At 40.3% G+C, this 23,949-nt stretch overlaps 5 protein-coding genes across 10 annotated transcripts in view; 2 read left to right on the top strand and 3 right to left on the bottom strand.

The window, feature by feature from the left end:
* The window catches only part of LOC6624066 (uncharacterized), a 48,562-nt gene extending 39,593 nt beyond the window's left edge, over window positions 1-8,969 (top strand). For all 5 annotated transcript variants that reach the window (XM_032435085.2, XM_002046254.4, XM_032435082.2 and 2 more), the window contains 10 exons: window positions 2,282-2,473; window positions 2,534-2,943; window positions 3,010-3,225; window positions 3,341-3,674; window positions 3,739-4,005; window positions 4,604-4,787; window positions 4,854-5,060; window positions 5,123-5,324; window positions 6,813-6,906; window positions 8,677-8,969. In XM_032435085.2, the coding sequence (XP_032290976.1) occupies window positions 2,282-2,473; window positions 2,534-2,943; window positions 3,010-3,225; window positions 3,341-3,674; window positions 3,739-4,005; window positions 4,604-4,787; window positions 4,854-5,060; window positions 5,123-5,324; window positions 6,813-6,906; window positions 8,677-8,700 (2,130 nt within the window). In that variant the 3' untranslated portion in view covers window positions 8,701-8,969. The remainder of the gene's footprint in view (window positions 1-2,281; window positions 2,474-2,533; window positions 2,944-3,009; window positions 3,226-3,340; window positions 3,675-3,738; window positions 4,006-4,603; window positions 4,788-4,853; window positions 5,061-5,122; window positions 5,325-6,812; window positions 6,907-8,676) is intronic.
* LOC6623914 (zinc finger protein 525) lies at window positions 8,959-11,105 on the bottom strand. Of its 2 annotated transcripts, none has more exons than XM_070208728.1 (3): window positions 10,688-11,105; window positions 10,034-10,621; window positions 8,959-9,932 (listed from the first exon to the last, which is right to left on the bottom strand). In XM_070208728.1, the coding sequence occupies exons 1-3, from the start codon at window positions 10,957-10,959 to the stop codon at window positions 9,725-9,727; spliced, it is 1,068 nt and encodes a 355-aa protein (XP_070064829.1). In that variant the 5' UTR covers window positions 10,960-11,105; the 3' UTR covers window positions 8,959-9,724. The 2 variants fall into 2 exon arrangements, with proteins under 2 accessions (XP_070064829.1, XP_002046289.1); XM_002046253.4 differs by having other exon boundaries at window positions 8,959-9,909; window positions 10,069-10,621; window positions 10,688-11,087.
* A 259-nt stretch (window positions 11,106-11,364) lies between these two features.
* CSN3 (COP9 signalosome subunit 3) lies at window positions 11,365-13,923 on the top strand. Its single transcript, XM_002046252.4, has 8 exons — window positions 11,365-11,562; window positions 11,648-11,896; window positions 11,977-12,242; window positions 12,307-12,501; window positions 12,562-12,870; window positions 12,933-13,115; window positions 13,183-13,250; window positions 13,336-13,923. Exons 1-8 carry the CDS (start codon window positions 11,508-11,510, stop codon window positions 13,349-13,351), a joined length of 1,341 nt encoding a protein of 446 aa, XP_002046288.1. The 5' UTR covers window positions 11,365-11,507; the 3' UTR covers window positions 13,352-13,923.
* Window positions 13,924-20,618: 6,695 nt separating this feature from the next.
* Window positions 20,619-21,301, bottom strand: LOC6623919 (uncharacterized). The gene has a single exon (XM_002046251.4). It carries the CDS (start codon window positions 21,045-21,047, stop codon window positions 20,850-20,852), a length of 198 nt encoding a protein of 65 aa, XP_002046287.1. The 5' UTR covers window positions 21,048-21,301; the 3' UTR covers window positions 20,619-20,849.
* Window positions 21,302-21,623: 322 nt separating this feature from the next.
* LOC6623807 (uncharacterized) lies at window positions 21,624-23,908 on the bottom strand. Its single transcript, XM_032435088.2, has 3 exons — window positions 23,710-23,908; window positions 23,351-23,642; window positions 21,624-23,296 (listed from the first exon to the last, which is right to left on the bottom strand). Exons 2-3 carry the CDS (start codon window positions 23,628-23,630, stop codon window positions 22,977-22,979), a joined length of 600 nt encoding a protein of 199 aa, XP_032290979.1. The 5' UTR covers window positions 23,631-23,642; window positions 23,710-23,908; the 3' UTR covers window positions 21,624-22,976.
* Window positions 23,909-23,949: the final 41 nt, after the last annotated feature.

The following is a 23,949-nucleotide window of genomic DNA, read 5'->3' as shown; positions in this document are numbered from 1 at the left end:
TGTGTGAATAATCGCCGGAAAGGAGACGAAAGCCCAACGCTAAAGTTCCATTGAATATACACACACACATGCATACACACACACATGCACACACTCGAGGAATATAATCCGAGAATTTTGTGGTTAAATCAGGCACAAACATTGTTTAAATGCCAGCAAGTTTTGCATTTCTTAAGCTCAGTCTTTCATTTAAAAACAAAAAACTTAAAAAGAGTACTTAATTTAAGATATTTCCTACTTTTATTGAGCACATTTAATGCATTTTTTTAAGCAACGAAATTCTTGTTACGAATATTTTTTGCTGCACTTTAAACCTTTTCGCTTATTTCGAAATTTCTCAAAGGAAAACTTTAAGAAAATACTTAATTTAAGATATTTCCTGCTTTTATTGAGCACATTTGATGCACTTTTTCAGCAAGGAAATTCTTGTTTCAAGTATTTTGTGCTTCTAGACCTTTCCTCAATCGAAAACTTAATTTAAGATATTTCCTACTTTTATTGAGCAAATTTGATGCACTTTTTAAGCAACGAAATTCTAGTTTAAGGTATTTTGTGCTTCATTCTAGACCTTTCCTCAATCAAAAACTTAATTTAAGATATGTATTTCGTACTTTTATTGAGCATATTTAATGCATTTTTTTAGGCAACGAAATTCTTGTTTTAAAGCACTTTGAGCCTGTTTTATCTGATTCCGTAATTTCTCAATAAAAAACTTGAATAAAATATTTCATTTAAGTTATTTTGTACTTTCATTGAGCACATTTCGAAACTTAGTTTTCAATATATTTTTGCTGCAATTAAGTTTGAAATGAAAGCTTATTTATAACTTGACTAAGTATTAAGTTTTAGGCAACAGAACATTTATCTAAATTCAATTGCAATTAAAGCCGCACTTTTCGCTGAGTGTATTTACATTCCAACTGCCAACTCCCAGTCATTAGTCTCTCAATTCTGTTTCCTCCCAACCCACGTCAACAATTTATATAAATGCCACGCTTTCAATAAATTTGCGGTTCTCTATTACCTGATCCTGTTGTGGTTGTGGCCAACAGCAACTGGGCCCTCGACCGTAACCTCAGCTAAATTAATGTAAAAGTCGCCAGCCGCAAAACTAATTTGTCATGCGTGTGCCAAAATGGCAGAGAATGCAGCCAAAGCCGGGCAAACACCTGCCACCTACCAAATGCCATGGCCAGGCGCTGACTGCGGGCCAGCTCAATTAAAATACATGAAATTATGCAAAAATGCCGTAAACAGAAATGCAAATACACACACACAGGCACACAACATACAGCCAGAAACAAGCTGGCTTCTCGTTTATGCGCTGCACAAATTCATGAATTCAAATTAAAGCAATATATATGTAAAATCTCTTTTGCTTCAAACTGCAAGAGCTTAAGAATTCTTTAGCTAAAAACTAAACAAGAATAGATTCAAAGAATAAGGATATCTTCGACATGCCGAAGTTTTAATGCCCTTATCGTTGCCCTACGCTTTTGCTAATGTCTGAGAATAGCGCAGCTCGCAAATGAAGACTTTGCCATAAAAGAAACTAAGCTTCGAACGATCGTTCCAATCCGATATATGCACTAACGGATATAGAATATTATTATACCCTGTAAAGGGCAAGCATAAAAGCCTTATTTTAAGAAAAACAATATTCAATTAAACTTGAACCGAACCAAACGCCAGATTAGTCGTACCCAAGCCAAGTTAAGCTTATTGTTTCTGCATAGTTTTTAGTCTCGAATTGCGGCTGTGATTTGGCTTCTAAATTTAAATTCCAGCTAAGTTTTGCCACAAAAATTCGCATAAGAGCAGCTGCTTTAAATCAAGGCCAAGTCGTTATAAAAAAAAAAAATACCTTAAAATGTGTTTCAAGCTATTTTTGGGCTCTTTAACGAGCATTAAAACGCACAAATATCACGTATACGCCTAATGGGCTTTAAGTACGGGTAATAAATATAAACGCACAGCTAGCCCCACTCGCTCTCCCTGCCTCTCTCTCTCTTGCTCTCCCTCTCCAAGTGTATTTCTCTGTACTAGCACATTTTGGCTACCGCCCCCCCACCACGCCCCCATTGAACATTTTTATATAGTCTCTAGTTGCGGCACTTGGAACAACATTTCCATTCACATTTGTCGTTCGCTCGTTTTTCGTTCTCACTCATTTCGTTGCGCTCCTCACACATTTCTCGCTCTCTCTCTCTCTCTCTCTTTCTCTTTCGCTCTCTCTCTCGCTCTCTTCTTTCACTTTTGCTGTGGCTTGCCAAAAACGCAGGACTACGTGACCGTATACGATGGCTATACCACACGTGACCCCATCATTTTGAAATTTTGCGGCGGAGGTCAGGCGGTGCCGGCAGCCGTATCCAGCGGTCCGGAGCTGCTGGTCGAGTTCAGCACATCGCCGTTTGGCACCTTTACGGGCACCTCGTCGCAGCTGCTGCCGCTCTACGGCTTTCAGCTGGAGGTGAGTAGCTCCAACTCTGTGCCAGCCGCACTTTTTACAACCAACACACATCTCGTCCAGGTGGAGGTGCAATTCGTGGACATCCAGAGCCCGACGTACTCGAAGAACAAGAAGCCGTGTGAGTTTTGGATACGTGGCGCTGGACGCGGCATTCTGGAGAATCCCAAACACTCGCTGGCACCCAACTCCACGTGCCTGTATCATCTGCAGGGCATGGGCGTCTTCAAGACCTTCGACCATTTGAGCCTGTCGCGTCGCACCAACAGTCAGTCCGGGCTGCATCAGCCGCTCTCCCGCTTCAAGGTCTGGATCTCTGTGCTGAAGTTCAATCTGGATCCGGAATTTGGACAGATCGATGAGACGTCGGTGGGCGCAATTGGCGTGCTGCAAACGCAGGAGGACTGCAGCGGCATGCTGCGCATCTGGGACGGCACACTGCGCGATGCGCCCGTCTGCAAGGATCTCAACTGGTGAGTGACTCTGCCCGATCAACTGCACCATACCTGGCTCAGCTCTGCCTACCTCCATACTCACAGCGCCAGCGAGCCGAGCGGCTACAATGCGCTGGGCCATTATTCGCACAACTCGACGAATGTGATTGCGCGCTTCTGTCGCGGCACGATTCCGCGCACCTGCGATCGCTCCAACATCAATGAGACCTTTGCGCGACCCTGCACCATCTCCGAGAGCTATGTGTCCAGCAGCGATGCCATCACGCTGGAGTTGCGCAACACGGAGTCCACGGTGCTCAGGTGAGCTGTCCCTGAAATCTGTCGTATTAATGGAAGAAACCGAACGCGCACCGTCCTTTTCTTGGCATAAACTGACTCTCTCGCTCACTCTCACTCTCTCTCTCTTCCTCTGCAGACCCCTCGACTTCAAGCTGAAGTACGAGTTCATTGATCTGCATCAGGATGGCCTACCTCAGGGCGGCGGCGAGCTGGACTGCAATCGCAAGTTTGTCAGCAGCCTAATGGATCGCAAGGATCCGGCCATCTTTCGCAGCGTGCGCAACATATTCCTCTTTGGCCGCGGCGGCACGCGGCATCTCAAGTGTGTCTATCGCTTCGAGGCGCTGCGCGGCGAGCGGGTGCGCATCAAGCTGCGCAAGGTGACCACCTCCAATAGGGTTTGCTATTCGCGGCTGGACGAGGACATCAATCGCTCCTTCTGCTATGGCGACACCAATGTGCGCGTCGAGGTTTGTTTGCAGCTGCCCCAAAGCGAGTTTCTCCAATGCTAATGTTTATATATAACTATGACAGATCTTTGAGCGTCCGTATCCGGACTCGATACTGTTGCATCGCGGCTGTGTCTGCAACTCCTCCAATCAATCCCATCTGCCCATTGAGTACACTTCCACGGGACGCGACGTGGAGGTGCATTTCATAGCACAAAATATGACCACATTGGATGATCCGGACACGGCCAATTTTGAGGGCATGTTTGAGTTCGTGAAGGCGCCCACCAGCTGCAAGGACGGCAGACGCAAGTTTGGACCCAGCGGCACCATCGACATGACCTTCGGTGATGTAAGTGCCGCCCAGCTTTGTATACCCTGTAAATCCTGTGGGTAGTAAGTCCTGGCTAGCCGAGGAATCCAATCACAGTTGTGGTGGACTGTTCACATTTTTGACTTAGCCCAGTTGGGGTTCGTCTTACCAGATCAAGGTGCTTCTGGTATAGCTTAGAGCTCGGTACAAGTACCTTACCAGGATCGCATTAAGACCTGATAGAGGCGTTCGCCGCTCGAATTAGCTGATTATCCAATGCAACATTGGATAATCACCCAGGGTTACCACGAGGAGGTCTTCGAGTCGACTTGACTAATGATTTACGAATTACGCAAGCTGTGCTGGCCCTTCTACATCAGTCCATTAAACCCCGCCCCGTGAGTACAGGGTATATTGCAGTCTAGCGAACGATAGATCTATTGAATATCTCACAGATCGTAAGGATTATGAATTCCCTTCTAGCACACACTTATCCAATATAATTTTTTTGAGCTGCACTCGTTTGCTGACCTGTTTTTTTGAGTCACATGGGAAAGTATATATCCTTATTACCCTTGCCTTCTCCCACCCATCTCTTAAGATATATTCTATCACGTTCACCTGTGCCCCTTTGCAGATCGAATGCCGCTCCAGACCCTGGCTTATCGAACCCTCCAATGGCAACAAGTTTCTCTATGTGCGTCTCAAGGCCATCTTTCTGAGCAAACACAATCCGAGAAAGACGTTGAACGCGACCCATTTGGAGACCAACAGCTGGCGCTGCGAGACCAAGGCCCGTGCGGTGCTCACCACATCGGAGGGTAAGCAGCGTCGTCTTGAGCGTGTTTGGAAAACCCTTTAAAAGTAATTCTTTATACCACATCCAGGTCTGACCATTGTGGCCTGTCCGCTGAGTCCCGATTCGAACGCTTACGAATTTGTGGAGATCTTCAGCTCCGGCTGGAACGAACGACCCAATTTCGCGCTGATCAATCATTCCCGTGCGATAAGCGTCGAGTTTCTGCGTCCCAGCAATGGCGATTACACCTTCAATTGGATGGAACTGGTGCCCAGACCAACGCTCAGCATAGCTGGTGAGTATCCAGCCCAACTTGTTGGTATAGAAATCTAAATCCAATATCTTTTGCATTCACAGAGGATTGTCAATTCAAGTGCGCGGAGCTGGGCGCCTGTGTGAATGCGAGCGTCTGGTGTGATGGCATCATCCATTGTCCCTCCGGCGATGATGAGGCGTTCCTCCAGTGCTCCGCTCTGATGAAACTGCCCGCCGAAATACTTGCCACGCTCTGTCTGATATTTGTGCTCTCGTGTTGTGCTTTCGCCGCCTTTGCCTACAAGTTAGTAACTCGAGAACGACTCTCCGTAGCCATAAAATATACACATATATATATTCTTGATCAGCAACATCAGCTGAGTCTGTCTGTCTGTTTATGTGCCAAGTAGAGTCTCAGGCTTAAAGCTGATAAGACTTAAGTCCGTCTTTTGTTGCAGACGTTCAAATTAATCGGATATAATTTTATAACATATATTATTTAACCCACACACTTTACAAAAAAGAAAATCTCCTTAAAAGGAAAAATATTCTTAAATTTTAAAAATTGTAGCAACCTTCCTAATAAATCGATTCTCTAGATCTCTTGGAGATCTTTCTCTTGCAAGAACTCCAGCTTGGGACTTGCAATATTTAATATACGCCCAGTATAAGATCAAAATGTCAAAATTTTAACAGTTGATCGATAGCATAGTACTTGTATGATATTTATTCCAATTTTCAATGTAACCCAAGCAAATCGTTCAGTTACAAGCTTCAAATTAATCCTAAGATGAAAAATGTAATATATGAGATGATGATAGACAGGCAGACAGACTTGCAGACAGAGAGACTGAAAGGCTGACAGACTGACAATCAGACATGCAGACAGACAAACAGACGGATAGACTGGGAGACAGGGCGAGCGGCTTGCAGAAAGACAGACAGCCTTGCAGACAGACAGACAGTTAAACAGGCAGACAGGCAGACAGACTGACAGTCAGACTTGCAGACAGACGGACAAGCTGGTAGACAGAAAGACAGACTGACATACAGACAAATAGATAGACAAACAGGCAGACAGGCAGACAGACTGGAAGATAGACTGGAAGGCAGCAGACAGGCAGATAGACAGGCAGATCGACAGACGCGCAGGCAGACAGAGAGGCTGGGAAACAGATCGAAGGACAGACAGACAGACGAGCAGACAGACAGACAGGCAGACAGACAAGCAGACAGTCAGGCAGACAGACTGATAGTCAGACTTGCAGACTGTCTGCCCGTCTAGACTGGTAGACAGAAAGACAGACTGACATACAGACAGCTAGATAGACAGACAGAGAGACAGACTGGAAGACAGGCAGATCGACAGACGCGACAGGCAGACAGACAGGCTGGAAAACAGATCGAAGGACAGACAGTCTTGCAGACAGACAGATCGGCAAATAGGCAAACAGACAGACAGTCAGGCAGACAGACTGATATCAGACTTGCAGACTGTCTGTCAGCTAGATAGACAAGCAAGCAGACAGGCACACAGACAGAGAGAAGACTGGAAGACAGGCAGATCGACAGACGCGACAGGCAGACAGACAGGCTGGGAAATAGATCGAAGGACAGACAAGCAGACAGACAGACAGTCAGGCAGACAGTGACACAGACAGACAGACAAACAGGAAGGCAGAAATATAGACCATATATACTTATGCAATCGCATTTCGACTTTGGCACACCGAATACAACTACTCGCGATTCACACACATTTATTCATAATTCTCATTGGTCTATTCCTTAGAAAAATCAAACGCAAATTGCGCGGCTCATCGGTGCTGCAGACGCGTCTCAAGTCGCTCAGCTCGATGGATACGGCGGTGCTGGATGAAAAGGAGGTGATTTGCTGACAAAGCGACAATTCTGTGCGTTACGTTGAGATCGATCGTGTGACCACGGTCTGATTGTCGACGGCCACTAACGTGCAGAATTGTGCCCCGGAACTGAAACTGAAATCAATACTAAACAAACAAAACACAAAACAAAACATAAATCCAAAAACTGAAAACGCGATCAAAAGGCAATATAATATGCTCGACATTAAAAAAAAAAAAAAAAAAAAAACAAATCAAAAAAAAAAAAACAAACTCAATACCGAAATCAAAAGTCGTTCACACCTGTTTTTAAAATGCATTTAAATCAAAAAGAAAAACCAAAAAACCAAGAGAAAGGTTTTATTTCGTATTTAAACTCGGTTTTATACAGTTTATATATATAAATATATATATATAGAAATGTGGGTAAGAGACTCGACAACACGAGCTGTTTTATAAGCAATTTTTCTAGGCCTAACTTGATATTTTCTTTTCCCATGCAAGTTGTCGTCGCAATACTTTTTTCACACACTGTACATACAATAAGCGGACGTTACGTAGCATTTAGAGCGACAAATTTCCGCTAGGTTTTTTACAAAAGTTTACCGAATTACCAAAAGCTCATAGACCTATGTAGATACAACTGTTTCCTAATAGCCTCTAAGAAAACGACATACTAGCCAAAATAAAATTAATCAAAACAAGTTGACTAAAAACCTTTTGAAAATAAACAAAAAGAAAAGCAATTAACTCTTAGTTAGTGGTGGGCGGGGCTACAACGCCCTAACTGAGTACTCGTAGTAATTATTTCTTCTGGTAAGTCCATGTCGGGCCGACCACAGCATTTATTATGCGACGCACAAATAAACCAAAAAGTGACTAATTGAAAAAGAGTAATATATTAAACAAAATAATCCAAGTAGAACGTAAGCGAAAGTCTTTGACAATTTAAGATTTGTCTCGATTGCAGCGTAAACCTAATTAAATAGTCGCCAGATCGTTCAGATCATGCGATAAAGATATATGTCAATATCATGTGACTGCAAATCCAAAACAACATTTTTGAGCAGTGCACGGTTCGAACCAGCGACCACTCTTAGCCCCATGAACCTAGAACTAGCTGTGAGCCTTGGTACTCAATTATTAGAACACATATTTATTAATATATTATCCGAAGTGGAAACACTTTCCAAATTCGGAGTACTTTTGGTTTAGTTTCTATGATTTCTTTTTAGCTAATTCTGTTCAAGTTGCGGTTCATGGTAAATAAAAGTCGAGTCAAATATGGTTTGAACCGGTTCGATCGGTTCGGTTAGGACCCTTTGCAGCCTAGGTCAATATAAGCTAGAAACTAGTTAAAAATTCGTTAGTCGTTTCATAGACGTAGCCAATCATGCATTATATATCACCATAATAAGCATATACTGAGCCAAATGCAGTTCGGATCGAATATATACACACATATATGTTAAGTCTTAAAGTCACGCCCCAAGTCACGCTCATTGTTGTTCTCGTTGTTGTTGTTCGTCTCCAAAAAAAAAAAAAAAAAACAAATGTGCACTGTTTCGCTCTCATAGCTCACAAATTCACATTTAGCGCCTGCCTAACCCCACACACGCACACACACATCCTGCAAGAAAAAAAAATAGAAAAAAAAAAAAAAATAAACAAAAATCGTTTTCCTTTTCTGCATGGCAATATGTTGGCTCTGGGCTCTGTGGCAGCTAACTAAAATTCGATAATTCTCTATTTTATATTCTTTCTTCTGAATAATCGTTTGATTTGGTATCGAAGAGAACGGCTGAGACCAAGGCCTAAAGCTTGGCAGCAACAACAAATGCGCAACTGGGCTGGCGGCAGACAGACAGACAAAGAGAGAGACAGAGAGAGAGAGAGAGAGAAAGAGGGAGAGAGAGAGAGAGAGGGCGAAAGATCAAAGAGAGAGTGTGAGAGCGAGAGAAGTCAGAGATCGAACAGGGCCTCACGATCCACGATCTTAAATGCAATTAATACCAACAACTCAACATAAAAGTATTGTAAATATTAAGCAAGAACGTGAACAAATAGAAAACTGTATAACAATTTTACACACATCGCGTTTTATTTATCTCGAATATATCAACATTTATCTATAACCGAAACAGATGCCTATGTTACATACGCTCGAAAATAGTGAAACAAGTTTTGATGTTCAAATCAAACGCAGACAATAAAAAAAACAAAAACACAACAAATCACAAAAACATATTTCATTTGAAACGATTTTGAGCTACTAGTAGAGAATACACATATATATATAAATATATATATATATATATATCTGCGATTCTTGGAGATCGGAATCGTCGGCATATGCCCAAAAACAATTGAAAACAATTTAAAGAAAGTATTCAATAAATTCAATTAAATTAAAAAACGTCATAAAAAATTAGGCAAATACAATTAAATATATATCAAACTATATATAGACACACACATATATATGTATATATATATATATATATATATGTGCGCCGATCTCATTTAAATGGACTGAGGCAAAGATGTGCTGGCGAAAAGCCAGAGGCCCGGAAGAGCGTCAACAATTGCAAAGACCACATAAGCTTAGATTTTTAAAATTAAACAAAAAAAATTTAAAGAAAATTAAAAAAAAACCAAAACAAAATTAAACCCGTAAATAAACAGAAAACGTAAACTAAATTGAAATGTTGTAAAAAAAAAAAAAAAAAACAAAAAAAAACCGAAAATCATATCAGATTCTAAAATGATATTAACATTAAAGGGAAAAACGTAAACTCAATAAATGAACACTTAAATTCAAATCAAATCTGTTCACGGCTTACTACTTTAATATATATAGCCGCAGTTCCGGATCTAGCCCAGTTGGCTCTCCGTCCTGGGATTCGGAGCAGACGCCGGGCTGCCGTGCCGCTGGCGATGCTTGTAAAGCGAGCTCGGATCTCGCGTAGAGAACTTGCAATGCTCGCACTTCAGCGGCTTCTCGCCCGTGTGCTGGCGCATGTGTATCTGCGGGGAATTGGGGACAATTACTTAAAGACTCTTAGATAAGAACAAATATAATACGGCTTGCCGGTGTCCAATTGATAACCAATCTGTCAATCAGTCAGTCAGTCAGTCTGTCAGGACAAACAGTTTTATATATAGAGATAGATAGATATGTCTTACTATTAGGCTAGCCTTGCGCGCTGTCTTCTTGCCGCAGACATTGCATATGAAAGGTTTTATCTTGTTGTGCACGGTCTTCACGTGCTTGGAGAGCGTTTTGCCATTGACAAATTTGCGTTGACAAATCTCGCATGTTTTCTCTGCGTAATATTTGTTCTTCTTAGCTGTGGCGGCCTGTGGCTGCGATGCTGTGGCTTCGCTCCGCTGTTGCTGCTGCTGTTTCTCCTGCTGCTGCTGCTGCTGCTTCTGGGCACGCCGACGCAGCAGCAGCTCACGCCGCATGACCCTGGCGCGCCAGCTCCTGTGCACACGCATGTGCCGCCAGACGAGCGCCGAGATGGGCGACTTGTAGTCGCAGCCGATTGCGGGACACTGCAGCAGATCCACATCCAATTGATGCACCTTCCACAGGTGAAGGGAGCAGCGGCGCCAGTTGGGCATATCCGCACCGCACTCGCTGCAACTGAAGCCGGCGTCCTTGTGGCACTTGCCGTGCATTGCCAGCTTTTGGATGTCCTCAAATTTGTAGATGCAGGCGCTGCTGGCATCGCAACTTTGTTGGGATTACACAGTGTAAACTTTGGAATTTTCTTTTTTAAAGTCATAAAGTGCTTCTTACGGCAATTGTTGATTTGCATGCAGCACCACCCGAAAGTCTCTAAACGGCAGTGGCTGCAGCTCGGCAGGTGGTGGCGGCGTCAGGGACTCTTCATTTTGATCCTGAGACTCCGTATTCTTGGCATTTCGCTTTGGCAACGCGCCTTGCCGCGACGTTGGTTTAATGGGCTCACACTTGTGGTATAGCATCATGTGGCCACGCAGATCCTCCAGTAAATCGTATTGACGCAGGCACAAACTACACACATAAACAATACGCGGAGGCAGCTCCATGGCAAACAAATTAACTCTTCAAAACTTATTTCAATTGAGCGGCTAGACAGACAAGCATCAGCTGTTTAGTTAACAGTAACGGTAGTAGCTTAACATTCTGCCGAAATGTTAATAACGTGGTGCTAGCTTGTACTGCTAAAATTTGGATTTAACAGTTGCATTGGAAAAGACAGATATTGCCTTGGACACGTATTGAAGGCGCTCAATAACAGGGCTGCTTAAAATGTTACATTGACAGGGGATAACAGTACCTAACAAGTTTAGCTATTTGAAAATCGCCAAAAGAGCTGCTACAAAAATAAAAAGTATCGCACATCACAAGAAAATAAGAAATAGTTAAGGCGTTAAGCCTTGCCACCTTTTTGCAATATTGTCTGCAGCCAGTCAGAGTGCTGGTATTTAAATGTTCTTAGCTTACGGTCACACTGTCAACAGGAAAAACGCGAACGCGTATAAAAAAAATAATTTTATAATTTTATTTAATTTATTAGTTCTTAGCGATAAATCAGCAGAACGCTATAGTCTCGGACTTCATAGGCATAACAAATATGGGCAGCGCGCTGGAAAACTATGTGAATCAGGTGCGCACACTAAGCGCAGCGGGTAAGTGTTTCAGGCGCCGGGCGAACAAAACGAATGCATTTTTTTATATATATTTTTTTTTTTGATTATTATTTGCCTAATGCAGGCAGCTACCGAGAGCTGGCCGATGAGTTGCCCGAATCGCTTTCGCTGCTGGTGCGCAACTGGAGCATATTGGACAATGTGCTCGAAACGCTAGACATGCAACAGCACACGCTGGGCGTGCTCTATGTGCTGCTCGGCAAACTGCACAGCGCCGCGACCGCCAATCCGGAGCCGGTACAAATCATTCAATTGATGCGAGAATTTGTGCAGCGCAGCAATGTGGAGCAGCTCCGCTTTGCCGTCTGCCCCTGTAAGTGTTATCATGGACATTAATTGCCCTACTTTGCCAGTTCAATTCATCTCTGATCCCTGCCCTTTCTGCATGAACAGTTTACGAGACTTGTCATTTGTTTACGGACTTTCTGGTGCAGAAGAACCTTAGCATTTTGGGCATTAAGGTGCTGTCGCGTGCCATTGAGCAAATTAGACAAATGGATACACAGCTAACGCCCATACACGCCGATCTCTGCCAGCTGAGCCTTAAGGCAAAAAACTTTAATCTAATACTGCCCTATTTGGATACGGACATAACAGACATCTCCACCGTTGCCGCCGAATGCAAAAATCAGCAACAACAGCAGCCGCAGCATACGCTGGTACAACATAGCTTCGAATCCTAAACATGCTTCACTTGCTCATCTGTTTTGCTTATCTCTGCAGGATGCCAACAACGATGCCAAGTACTTTTTGTTGTACTATTATTATGGCGGCATGATCTTTACGGCAATTAAGAACTATGAGCGCGCCTTGTATTTCTTTGAGGTGTGCATCACCACGCCCGCCATGGCCATGTCGCACATCATGCTGGAGGCATACAAAAAGTTTCTCATGGTTTCACTGATTGTCGAGGGCAAGGTGTGAAATCTGACAATTTAGATAGCTGATCCATCAACTAATTTATTGATTCCCGTGCAGATATCGTATATACCAAAGAACGCACAGGTCATTGGGCGTTTTATGAAGCCGCTGGCCAACTATTATCATGATCTGGTCAATGTGTATGAGAACTCGTCAAGCGAGGAGCTGCGCATTATTATACTCAAATACAGTGAAGCATTTACGCGTGATAACAACATGGGCCTGGCCAAGCAGGTGGCGACGTCCCTCTACAAACGTAACATACAGCGTCTGACGAAAACCTTTCTCACGCTCTCCCTGAGCGACGTAGCCAGCCGCGTCCAGCTGCCCAGTGCCGTTGAAGCGGAGCGCTATATACTCAACATGGTTTGTTTGCGGCTGTAATTTAAATTCTCATAACTATGCTTAACTTAATGCTTTGCAATCAGATCAAATCGGGCGAAATCTTTGCCAGCATCAATCAGAAAGATGGCATGGTGCTGTTCAAGGATGATCCAGAGCAATACAATTTGCCGGACATGTTTCTCAATGTGCAAACAAATATAACGCAGGTGCTCGATTTGGTGAAACAAATCAACAAAATGGAAGAGGAGATCATATTGAATCCCATGGTAATAACCAAATTAAATATTAGCTAAAAAATGAATTTCTAAACAATTTTTGTTCCAACTAATGCAGTATGTGAAAAAGGCGCTGGGCAGTCAGGACGAGGACTTGGCGTCACAGCACCCCAAGACCTATTCGGGGTAAGAATCAAAGCAAAGCAAGCAAACAATAACCGAAACAATCAAGAAACAAGCAACCAACCAACCAATTCAATTCCATTGACAGCGATCCCACGGATTGATATGCCAGCACACAGCAAACAAAACGAGCAGCCGCAGCCGACACTAAAGAAAAGCGTGCACTGGGCCACAAACTGCTAAAGAGGAAAAAGAAAGAAAGAAAGAAAGAAAGAAATTATAGATGAAACACGCTATTTTAAATAAAACCTATGTATAAATCAATGACTAACGCGGCATTTTAATCGATGCTTTCAATTATTATTGATGACATGCCATGCCCACAGATAACCAAGGCGCAATCATCATGATAACGAGGCTTTACGGCGATCATGCGATACAGAAATTGCTTTGCACTTGGCCAGTGCTTCACTTGGGCTAAAATTTCCCATTTGTATTTAACGATTTGTTTTTATTTGTATTTACAATATCAATGTCGGACATAAGACGTTTTACCTAGCCCACAATATGGGCTATACGCTATGGCTAATTAAATGACTAGACTGCCTGACACAAACCCGCCCCGTCATCTGGAATATATATGGAATATATATATAGTGACATATCCATAGTCGCACCCACCCTTTAACATAACTTAGCACATAAGCATAAGCACAATTATAAACATTTCTAATATTGTAAACAAAGAGCCTGGTGATAACATCGACATTGGTCAAGATCAAACTGTCCCCCTTTGGTAGACATAAACAATTCACCCTAAATATCACGCCACTGTCAATGTTCCCATCAGAGTACTATCCCACGCATAATTGCTGACGCAGCTCAAACTTCACTCAATTTTGACTCAAACTCTCTCAAAGCGAAGTTTGCTAAGCGACCGCAACAGTTAGATAAATCAGTTCATATTCGGGAAGCAAATCTGAATGTACTCAACAAAAGTAGCCGTTAAGTGAAAATAATAAATTGAAATATATTTTTTTATAGTAACCTAACGTGTAAAACTTAATTGGCGCAGTCGGTAGGATACGTCGGGAAAAATTAAAGATCGCTAAAGGATAATTAATTCCCAGATCTAACGCACAATCGCGACCGAAAGTGTTGTCGGAGTGTAATAAAAATTTTCTCGAATACGTATCCGCACAAGAACCTTCGGGTCACTAGTAGCTTAATAATATTGACCCTTTGGGCAATAAAGCTACTACAGTTAATAACGACTGGCTTTGCATATCGTTTGATCCCTGCAATACGTTATTACTGAGTCTTTTTAAGACACACACACAAAAAAAAAAAAACATTTAACCAATAATCCATCACAAACTTTAACCTAAAATAAAAGTGCAAAATCAAAGAACAATAAAGTTCAAACCTACAAACTCAAAACTATTCAAAAAAAAGTGTATTACACCAAGATGACAATGGAATTATCAGAACAACACCTCAACCAGGCCCTTTCACAACTTAGACAGGTGCCAAGCTTTGACGGATCAACGGATCAACTAAACGCCTTCATTAAAAGGATAGATTACATCCTACACCTGTATCCAACCCGAGATGTTAGACAACATAGCATCTTATACGGAGCCATCGAATTGCAAGTCACAGGAGATGCTCAGAGAATATCACAAAGGACAGCAGCCAACACTTGGCAGGAGCTGAGAAACGCATTGATTGAAGAATACAAAGTGCAGACACCATTTGAAGAACTCCTTCGACGCTTATACAACACGAATTACCAAGGAAACGTCCGTAAGTTCATCGAGGAGCTCGAGAATAAATCTTTTGTTATATTAAATAAGTTAGCACTAGAAAATATACCTAGCAATACAACCCTTTATACAAATGCTATGAATAACACAATCAAAGATGTTATTACAAAAAAATTACCAGATAGGCTTTTCATGATGTTAGCCAGACACGACATTACGTCGACACAAAAACTAAAGCAAGTAGCTCAAAGAGAGGGATTATATGAAAATAGCGTTACTGAAAAACCTAAAAATAATAATGTTCAGGGAAATCCAAATAACAATCGTAGGAACATGGGAAATTATCAGCAAAATGCTAACCCAACCACCATTTCAAGTGGTTATTCCAACACAAATCAGAGTTATCACGCACAAAATAAACAGCACAGTAAGTCCGAAGACAATCAGAAAGCTCACCACGAGTTCCAACAGAAATTAAGTCAAGGTAGATACCAAAATCCCTTAAACTACCAAAATCAGTCCCATTCACGCTTGAATGCACCAAACCCTCCGACTAAACGTCAAAGAGATAGTAACAGTGGGCAGATGAAAATGGATACATCCGAAAATTTTCATCAGCAAGCCTCGGAACAAACAGAAGAAATCCATTCATAAAATTGATTATGAATGACGAAGTTCTAAAATGTGTCATCGACACAGGTTCAACCATAAATCTAATGAAAACAAACCGCTTAAATTTTCCAGTTTACAACGAAACATTAAAGGTTCACACCATAAATGGTGTTATTGAATTAAAACAAAGTATACGCTTAGGAGCAAGCAAAATTTGTCCGAGCAAACAAAAATTCTATATTCACGACTTCTCAGAGCATTATGATGTTCTGATTGGGAGAGAATACCTTGAGGCATGTCAAGCAAAAATAGACTATGCACAAGGATCCGTAACCTTAGGAGAATTTAACTTTTGTTTTAGATATAACGACGAAGAGGTCGAAGAGGACATGACCGCACAAGAGTGCCTTGATCCACCCTCAACAGAGGACAGACCATTTAACTTCGCTATTAATAATGAATTAATAGAAAACAATGAGTTTAGGCTAGAGCACCTAAACTCAGAAGAAAAAGAAAAAATAAAAAAAGTTTTACATGAATTTCGTGATATCCAGTACCATGAAGGTGACAATTTGACTTTCACTAGTACAATTAAACACAAAATTCTAACAAAACATGAGGACCCAATTTACAAGCGTCCATACAAATATCCTCAAATATACGATGAGGAAGTAAATAAACAAATAAGCGATATGATAAAACAAAATATCATACGTAAATCCAAATCCCCTTACTGCTCACCAGTAATAATCGTTCCAAAGAAAAACGATGCATCTGGAAAGCAAAAGTTCCGGTTAGTCATAGATTACCGCAATCTCAATGAACTAACTATTAATGATAAATACCCTATCCCGATCATGGATGAAATATTAGACAAACTTGGAAAATGTCAATATTTCACAACCATTGATCTAGCCAAAGGCTTCCACCAAATCCAAATGGATCCTGGTTCAATTCCCAAGACCGCATTTTCGACTAAACATGGCCATTACGAGTACACTCGCATGCCATTTGGTCTTAAGAATGCACCTGCAACGTTCCAACGTTGTATGAACAATCTCTTAGAAGATTTAATTTTTAAAGATTGTCTGGTCTACTTAGACGACATTATTATTTTTTCCACTTCATTGGAGGAACACATTTTGTCGCTACAAAAGGTATTTAAGAAGCTTAGAGAAGCTAACTTAAAACTACAGTTGGATAAATGCGAGTTTATGAGAAAAGAAACTGAATTTCTCGGTCACATCATCACAACTGAGGGTATAAAACCAAATCCCAACAAGATACAAGCAATTGTCAAATTCCCAATTCCAAAAACCCCAAAAGAAATTAAGTCATTTCTAGGATTATGTGGTTTCTATAGGAAATTTATACCAAATTTCGCTAATATAGTAAAACCATTAACACTTAAATTAAAAAAGGGAGCAAAAATCAATATAAAAGACAGAGACTACGAACTAGCGTTTGAAAAGCTAAAAGTACTCATAACATCCGACCCAATTTTAATATACCCTAACTTCGAAAAACCATTTTCATTAACTACAGACGCGAGTAATATGGCAATAGGGGCCGTCCTTTCGCAAGAGCATAAGCCTATATGCTATGCAAGTAGAACTCTCAACGAGCATGAGTTAAATTATTCAACGATTGAAAAAGAATTATTAGCAATCGTTTGGGCCACTAAATACTTTAGGTCCTATCTCTTTGGTCGACAATTTCAAATCCTTAGTGATCACAGACCACTCGTCTGGTTAAATAATATGAAAGAACCTAACATGAAATTACAAAGGTGGAAGATCAAGCTAAATGAGTTTGATTTCCAAATTAAATACGTCCCAGGAAAAGAAAATTATGTGGCAGATGCTCTGTCCAGAATTCAATTAAACGAAAACTTCTTAGGCGAAGATACAATTAGCACAAGAGCAACAATACATAGTGCTCAAGAAGACAACAGTAACCATTTACAAATCACAGAAAGACCACTTAATTATTATAATCGACAAATAGAATTTGAAAAAGGAACCGAGAACGAAACAAAAGTTACGAATTACTTTCACAAAACCAACATAAAAATTACGTACAAAGACATGACTAATACGCATGCCAAAGAATTAATAAAAGAATACTTATGCACAAAGAAAAGTGTGCTATACTTCCACAACGAAGCAGATTTTCCAATTTTTCAAGAAGCCTACTTAGAAATAATAAGTCCAAATAATTCAACAAAGGCAATGAAAACTAGTACAAAATTAATAGACCTTCAAACATACGCAGAATTCAAAGAATTAATATTAAAAAAGCACAAAGAATTATTACATCCAGGAATTGAAAAAACTATCAATTGGTTCAAAGAAACCCACTATTTCCCAGATTATCAAAATTTAATTCAAAATCTAATAAATGAATGTGAGATTTGCAACATCGCAAAAACAGAACACAGAGATACAAAATTAACTTTCGAAATAACTCCGGAAATCGCTAATATCCGAGAAAAATATGTAATGGATTTTTACATAGTAGGAGATAAACAATTTTTATCTTGCATTGATATCTATTCAAAATTTGCATCATTAATAGAAATAAAAAGTAGAGACTGGCTAGAAACCAAACGAGCTATATTACAAGTGTTCAACCAAATGGGTAAACCCATCGAAATAAAGGCAGACAAAGACTCAGCTTTTATGTGCACAGCTTTACAATTATGGCTAAAATCAGAAGCAGTAAATATTAATATAACCACTAGTAAAAATGGTATATCCGACGTAGAACGATTTCATAAGACAGTTAACGAAAAACTAAGAATCATTAACAGCGACTCAGACGTCGAAAATAAACTTACAAAATTTGAAACTATACTCTACACGTACAATCATAAAACAAAGCACAAAACGACTAACAGAACACCAGCGGACATATTCATATATGCAGGTACACCAGAGTATGACACTCAAGCTAATAAAGAAAAACTAATAAATAACCTCAACAAAAAACGAACAAATTATGAAATTGACACTAGATACAAACACTCACCGTTAGTTAAATCAAAGACGACAACCCCGTTCAAGAAAACAGGAGAACTAAGACAAATCGACGACAAACATTTTGAGGAAACTAACAGAGGCAGGAAAATAACACATTACAAAACCAAATTCAAAAAGAAAAAGAAGACTAATCAAAGCAAATATAACAATTACAGGTCAACAACAGACAGCGATCAAAACATACAAGCACCAGCTTAAATTAATTATTATAATATTACTATCAATAACTGTAAACTATATAAATGCACAGAGTATTGAAATTAATCCTATCAAAGCCCATAACGGATATCTCATATTTAAAACAGGAACCATAGACATTCCGACAGATTACGAATTCCACTGTTTAACGGTTAATATAACAAAAACCGAAGAAACTTTTAACAATTTAATTGAACAAAGTAAAGAATTCAATAACCTTATACAAATCGAATACCTAGTAGAAAAATTAAACAGAGAAATAAACGGCTTAAAAATAGCCAAACGCAGCAAAAGAGGTTTAGTTAACATAGTAGGAACAGCATATAAATACTTATTTGGAACATTAGATCAAGAAGACAAAGCAGAAATTGAACAAAAAATAAGCAACTTAGCAGAAAACAGCGTCCAGGTTAACGAATTAAATTATATAATAGAAGCTATAAACAAAGGAATAGAAATCATGAACGAACTAGATCAAGAGAAACAAAAAGGAAAGAAATTAGATATCCTTATATTTAACTTACAACACTTTACAGAATATATAGAAGACATTGAGATGGGAATGCAGCTCACAAGATTAGGAATTTTTAACCCAAAATTACTAAAACATGACTATTTGTTGCATGTTAATTCTGAGAAATTGTTGAATACAAAAACTTCCACTTGGTTTAAATCAGATACAAACGAAATACTGATAATATCCCATATTCCTCGAGAAATAATAAAAAGCCCGGTATTCGAAATAATTCCATACCCGGATGAAAATAATAATATTTTGACAGAAATAGCTCATGAAAAATATTTTACCCAAGATAAAAAAGTTTATAGCAGAGAAACAAAAAAATTAATTAATAATGAATGTTTAACAGGAATTTTAAACCAAATAACATCAGAATGTAGTTATACTAAAATTTTGCAAAATTTTCAAATCAACTACATAGAACCAAATATAATTTTAACTTGGAATTTACCAAAAACTATATTAAACCATAATTGTATAAATAACGAAATAACAATAGAAGGAAACAATATAATAAAAATCTTTAATTGTTCATTGCAAATTAATGAAATTTCAATTTCAAACAATATGTTAGATTATACTCAAAGCATTTACGTAAGCAATGATGTTATAAAATTAGAACCACTTTCGTTTGTACAAACGAAACAAATTATAAATGCACATACAAAATTTAACAATGTATTCCAGATAATTACAATAACCATATTTGTAATCATATTAATAAGTTTAACACTGTATTTGACATATAAGTTCAAAAGCATACCTAAGAAATTAATTATAAAATATAAAAAACCCAAAGTAGAAGAAACACCTACAATAATAGGAGATATACCAATTGTAAAAGAAGAAAATGTTACACTATATCCAAACTTAAACACCTGAGGACAGGCACTTTTCTAATGGTTGGGGGAGTGACATATCCATAGTCGCACCCACCCTTTAACATAACTTAGCACATAAGCATAAGCACAATTATAAACATTTCTAATATTGTAAACAAAGAGCCTGGTGATAACATCGACATTGGTCAAGATCAAACTGTCCCCCTTTGGTAGACATAAACAATTCACCCTAAATATCACGCCACTGTCAATGTTCCCATCAGAGTACTATCCCACGCATAATTGCTGACGCAGCTCAAACTTCACTCAATTTTGACTCAAACTCTCTCAAAGCGAAGTTTGCTAAGCGACCGCAACAGTTAGATAAATCAGTTCATATTCGGGAAGCAAATCTGAATGTACTCAACAAAAGTAGCCGTTAAGTGAAAATAATAAATTGAAATATATTTTTTTATAGTAACCTAACGTGTAAAACTTAATTATATATATATACGTGTATAAGTACTAGTTTACGGCTAGGCTAAAATGCTATTATTTTTATAAACAGTGGCTTTATGTACAATGTTGCAGCTGCTCTGAACCACAAGCCACAGCGTTTTTGTTTTTGTCGCTTTCGCTGTTGCTGTTGAGATTCTCGCCAAGCAGCGTTGTTGTTGTCGTTGTTGTTGTTGTTGTTGTTCCAGCTAACCGGTTTTCATCACATCCACTTCCAGCATAGCTGTCTTCAGCGAGCTGCTCGACACGCCCACACCAACATCAGCGCCCATGCCGCGATAGAGCTTGTGGACCACATTGAATAGTATAAAGCAGACAATCAGCACCAGCAGCGACATAAATACGTAGGCCAGCACCAGCGGTGTATCCGATATGGGATCCAGCATTATGTTTTTGTGAGAGTTTCAATAACTTGTATTTGTTATAATTGTATTGTATTGTTTCTTTTTGTTTTCTGTTCAATTCGGAGACAGGCCAAGCAGAGACAGAAAGAGTATGTGAGTGTGCGTCGAACCGAAACAGAACTGAAGTGAAACGCGTATGCTAATTAAATGTCGCACACATATATAGATATATATATATGTATTTTAATTCACACGTAGGTTTATATATCGAGATGGCGACTTTCCGTACCGTGTGCATTGACACCTGTGCCTGAACTGAGGCCAGACACTGGCGTGCCGCGACTCGACTTCAAATAGAACTTTGTGTTACGTATACGCCGCGTAGCACTCGTTCGCTCTATGATAAGCATTCTGTTGAAACTCGTTTATTGGCTTCACCAATATGAGTGGCCAGGCCGCCTGCCACATTAACCAGGGTCAGGTCGAAGTGGTTTGCATCCAAGCACCCGACTCTGTGCACATCGTGTTATAAAAATATTGAATATATATACATCTTACACTAGACAAGCTAGCCAAGAGCAGAGTGCTCGAAGAGCAGATACTCTATGCCCAGGTCCAAAGGGTGCCAAAAATCTAATAGTTGTTTTAATGAAGTCTATGCAAATGTGCTGAGTCAGCTCGAATACGAGAGATACTCTCTTGACTGGTCCAAAGTGCCCCCGATCTGGCGGAAAGTATACCTAAATATATATATATATATGCACAAATTTCAATTTGTAAATGCAGCACGAGTATTTATAGAAAGAGCTATTTAAAATTCGGCATATGTGGATGACGAAAAATATATATAAGTGCAGTACCATAATTAAAACAACAAGACGAAATAACAGCTACGCGGGGAATGTCGCAGCTTAGATACCCTAGCATTTGACGAGCCTTTTCTATAAGAGCTAGATATATCATACAATATAATATATTATAATTTATATATATCCTATAATAGTTCGATTTTAGAAAGATTTTGGATGAGCATATAAGGCCAAGTTGTGCAAATCAAATAATATATCTGCAAACACTTTCAATCTTCGAGTTCTATCAGACAGTCAATCTAAAAATTCCTATAGAATTTAGAGTAAATCTATTGATAAAGCCCATTTATACCCAACATTATAATACCCCATTCGCGGCTATACTCTAGCTACAGGGTATGCGTATAGCGAACATTCATTGAATGCCAAACATATTCATTGATTCAGCCAATCAAGCAATTAAATCTACGTCGCTTTTGTTTCTGCTTTATTAAATGAGCAGAGAATAAAAATGCCAACTGACAATAAAATTGGAATAGCGTCGAAAAAAATTAGCGGCTTGTGCCGAACTAATTGCCAGAGGGGGGAGGGGGGGTCGTTGCCGACGTGATTCGACCAAATGCTCGACTCTTATCTGGGCAACTGATAAAAATGTTTAGTAAAGTAGATAAGGCATGGAATATTTGTCCCAGTTGTACCTATAAAATGTAACATACGATTGTCTTCTTAACGTTGCCCAGTTGATAGAAAATGTATTTTCTAAAAAAAATAATGAGAACAGGGCACATTTTCTTGTACCCCAAAAAGCGAACTTTAAGGCGAGACGCTGGCTCGAACCATGAATCGAACTAGCGAAGACGAGACGCTGGCTCGAACCCCGAACCGAACCACTGTACAGACGAGCGTCGGCTCAATGCGCTCTGGACTTTGCGACAACATTTGAACCTGTTTAACGGGTGGCAAGACCAAAAGCCATGCCTAGAATATTTTTCATTTACAACAACACAAAGAATATATAGAGAAAACCAGTTCTACAAAAATAAAGTCCCAATTATAAGTACATGCGAACCACTGTGCAGCTGTCCATCTGTCTCTCTCTCTCTCTCTCTCGCCCTCACTCTCTCTGACACTCTCTTTCTCTGTGCCCCGCCGTTGGTCGCCTTTATCTGGGCGTGGGGCAAGCGGACGCATTTTCCGAGCAGCGTGCCTCCATGACATCCTTGATGACATCGTCCAGCACAAGCCGCATATTCTTGCGCTCATTGCAGCGCAGCAGCACCTTGAGCCGCGGCACACTGGCCAGATCATCGTAGTACTTGAGCACACGGACATTGCTCACCGCCTGGTCGGCCATCATGGTGCACTTGGTGTCGCTGTCGTTACAATTGCACAAGCAGCTGATCGCGCGTTGGTTCGGATCCGAGTAGATGTCCAGCGCGACGCTGATCAGAAAGCACGGCTCCAGAGTCAATGTGATGCGCACTGCGTGTCAGCCAATTGAGCGGCGCCTGGACTGGTATATATACACCTACTTACCCACCGGCGACTCGAAGATTGTTGAACGATTATGTATCCACACGGAGCGCGAGCTCAACTGAGCGCCAACATGTTCCAGGCGCGAGAAGTCACGGGAATATTCACGCAATGCCACCGAGGATCGGGAGCCAGGCGCTGCCGGCAACGGCAGATTATCATAGATGGATATGTAGATCTTATGGCTGACATAGGCCACGATGAAGAACAGTATGATCAGTATGAGCAGGAACACAATGTAGGTGAATAGTGTGGGTAACCAAATGATGGCGTCCAGCAACATTAGAACAGAGGGCTGCTTGGGTTCTCGTTACAACAAATATTTAAGTGAAATCTGTATACCCTTGAATAGGGTATCATACTTTTGTCACGACACGTCATCAGAATCAACAGTCGGTAGTCGGTATAGCCATGTCTGGATGTTCCATGCAACCTTGTCTCCGTTTTACAGCTATCATCAGGTTAATAGAAATCTCATAGGATACAAGTCTCGGCCTGCTACGAAGATGTGAACAAAATCTTAAACTATGATTCCAATATCGAATATTATATATAGGAGCAAGCGGTAAAGTCGTTCAACAAAGACATTTCAAGATTATTTA

The sequence above is a fragment of the Drosophila virilis genome, chromosome 3 (assembly GCF_030788295.1).
Source record: "Drosophila virilis strain 15010-1051.87 chromosome 3, Dvir_AGI_RSII-ME, whole genome shotgun sequence".
Lineage (NCBI taxonomy): Eukaryota > Metazoa > Arthropoda > Insecta > Diptera > Drosophilidae > Drosophila > Drosophila virilis.
Note: the sequence above shows the minus strand (reverse complement) of the source record. Positions and strands in the feature narration are given on the sequence as shown.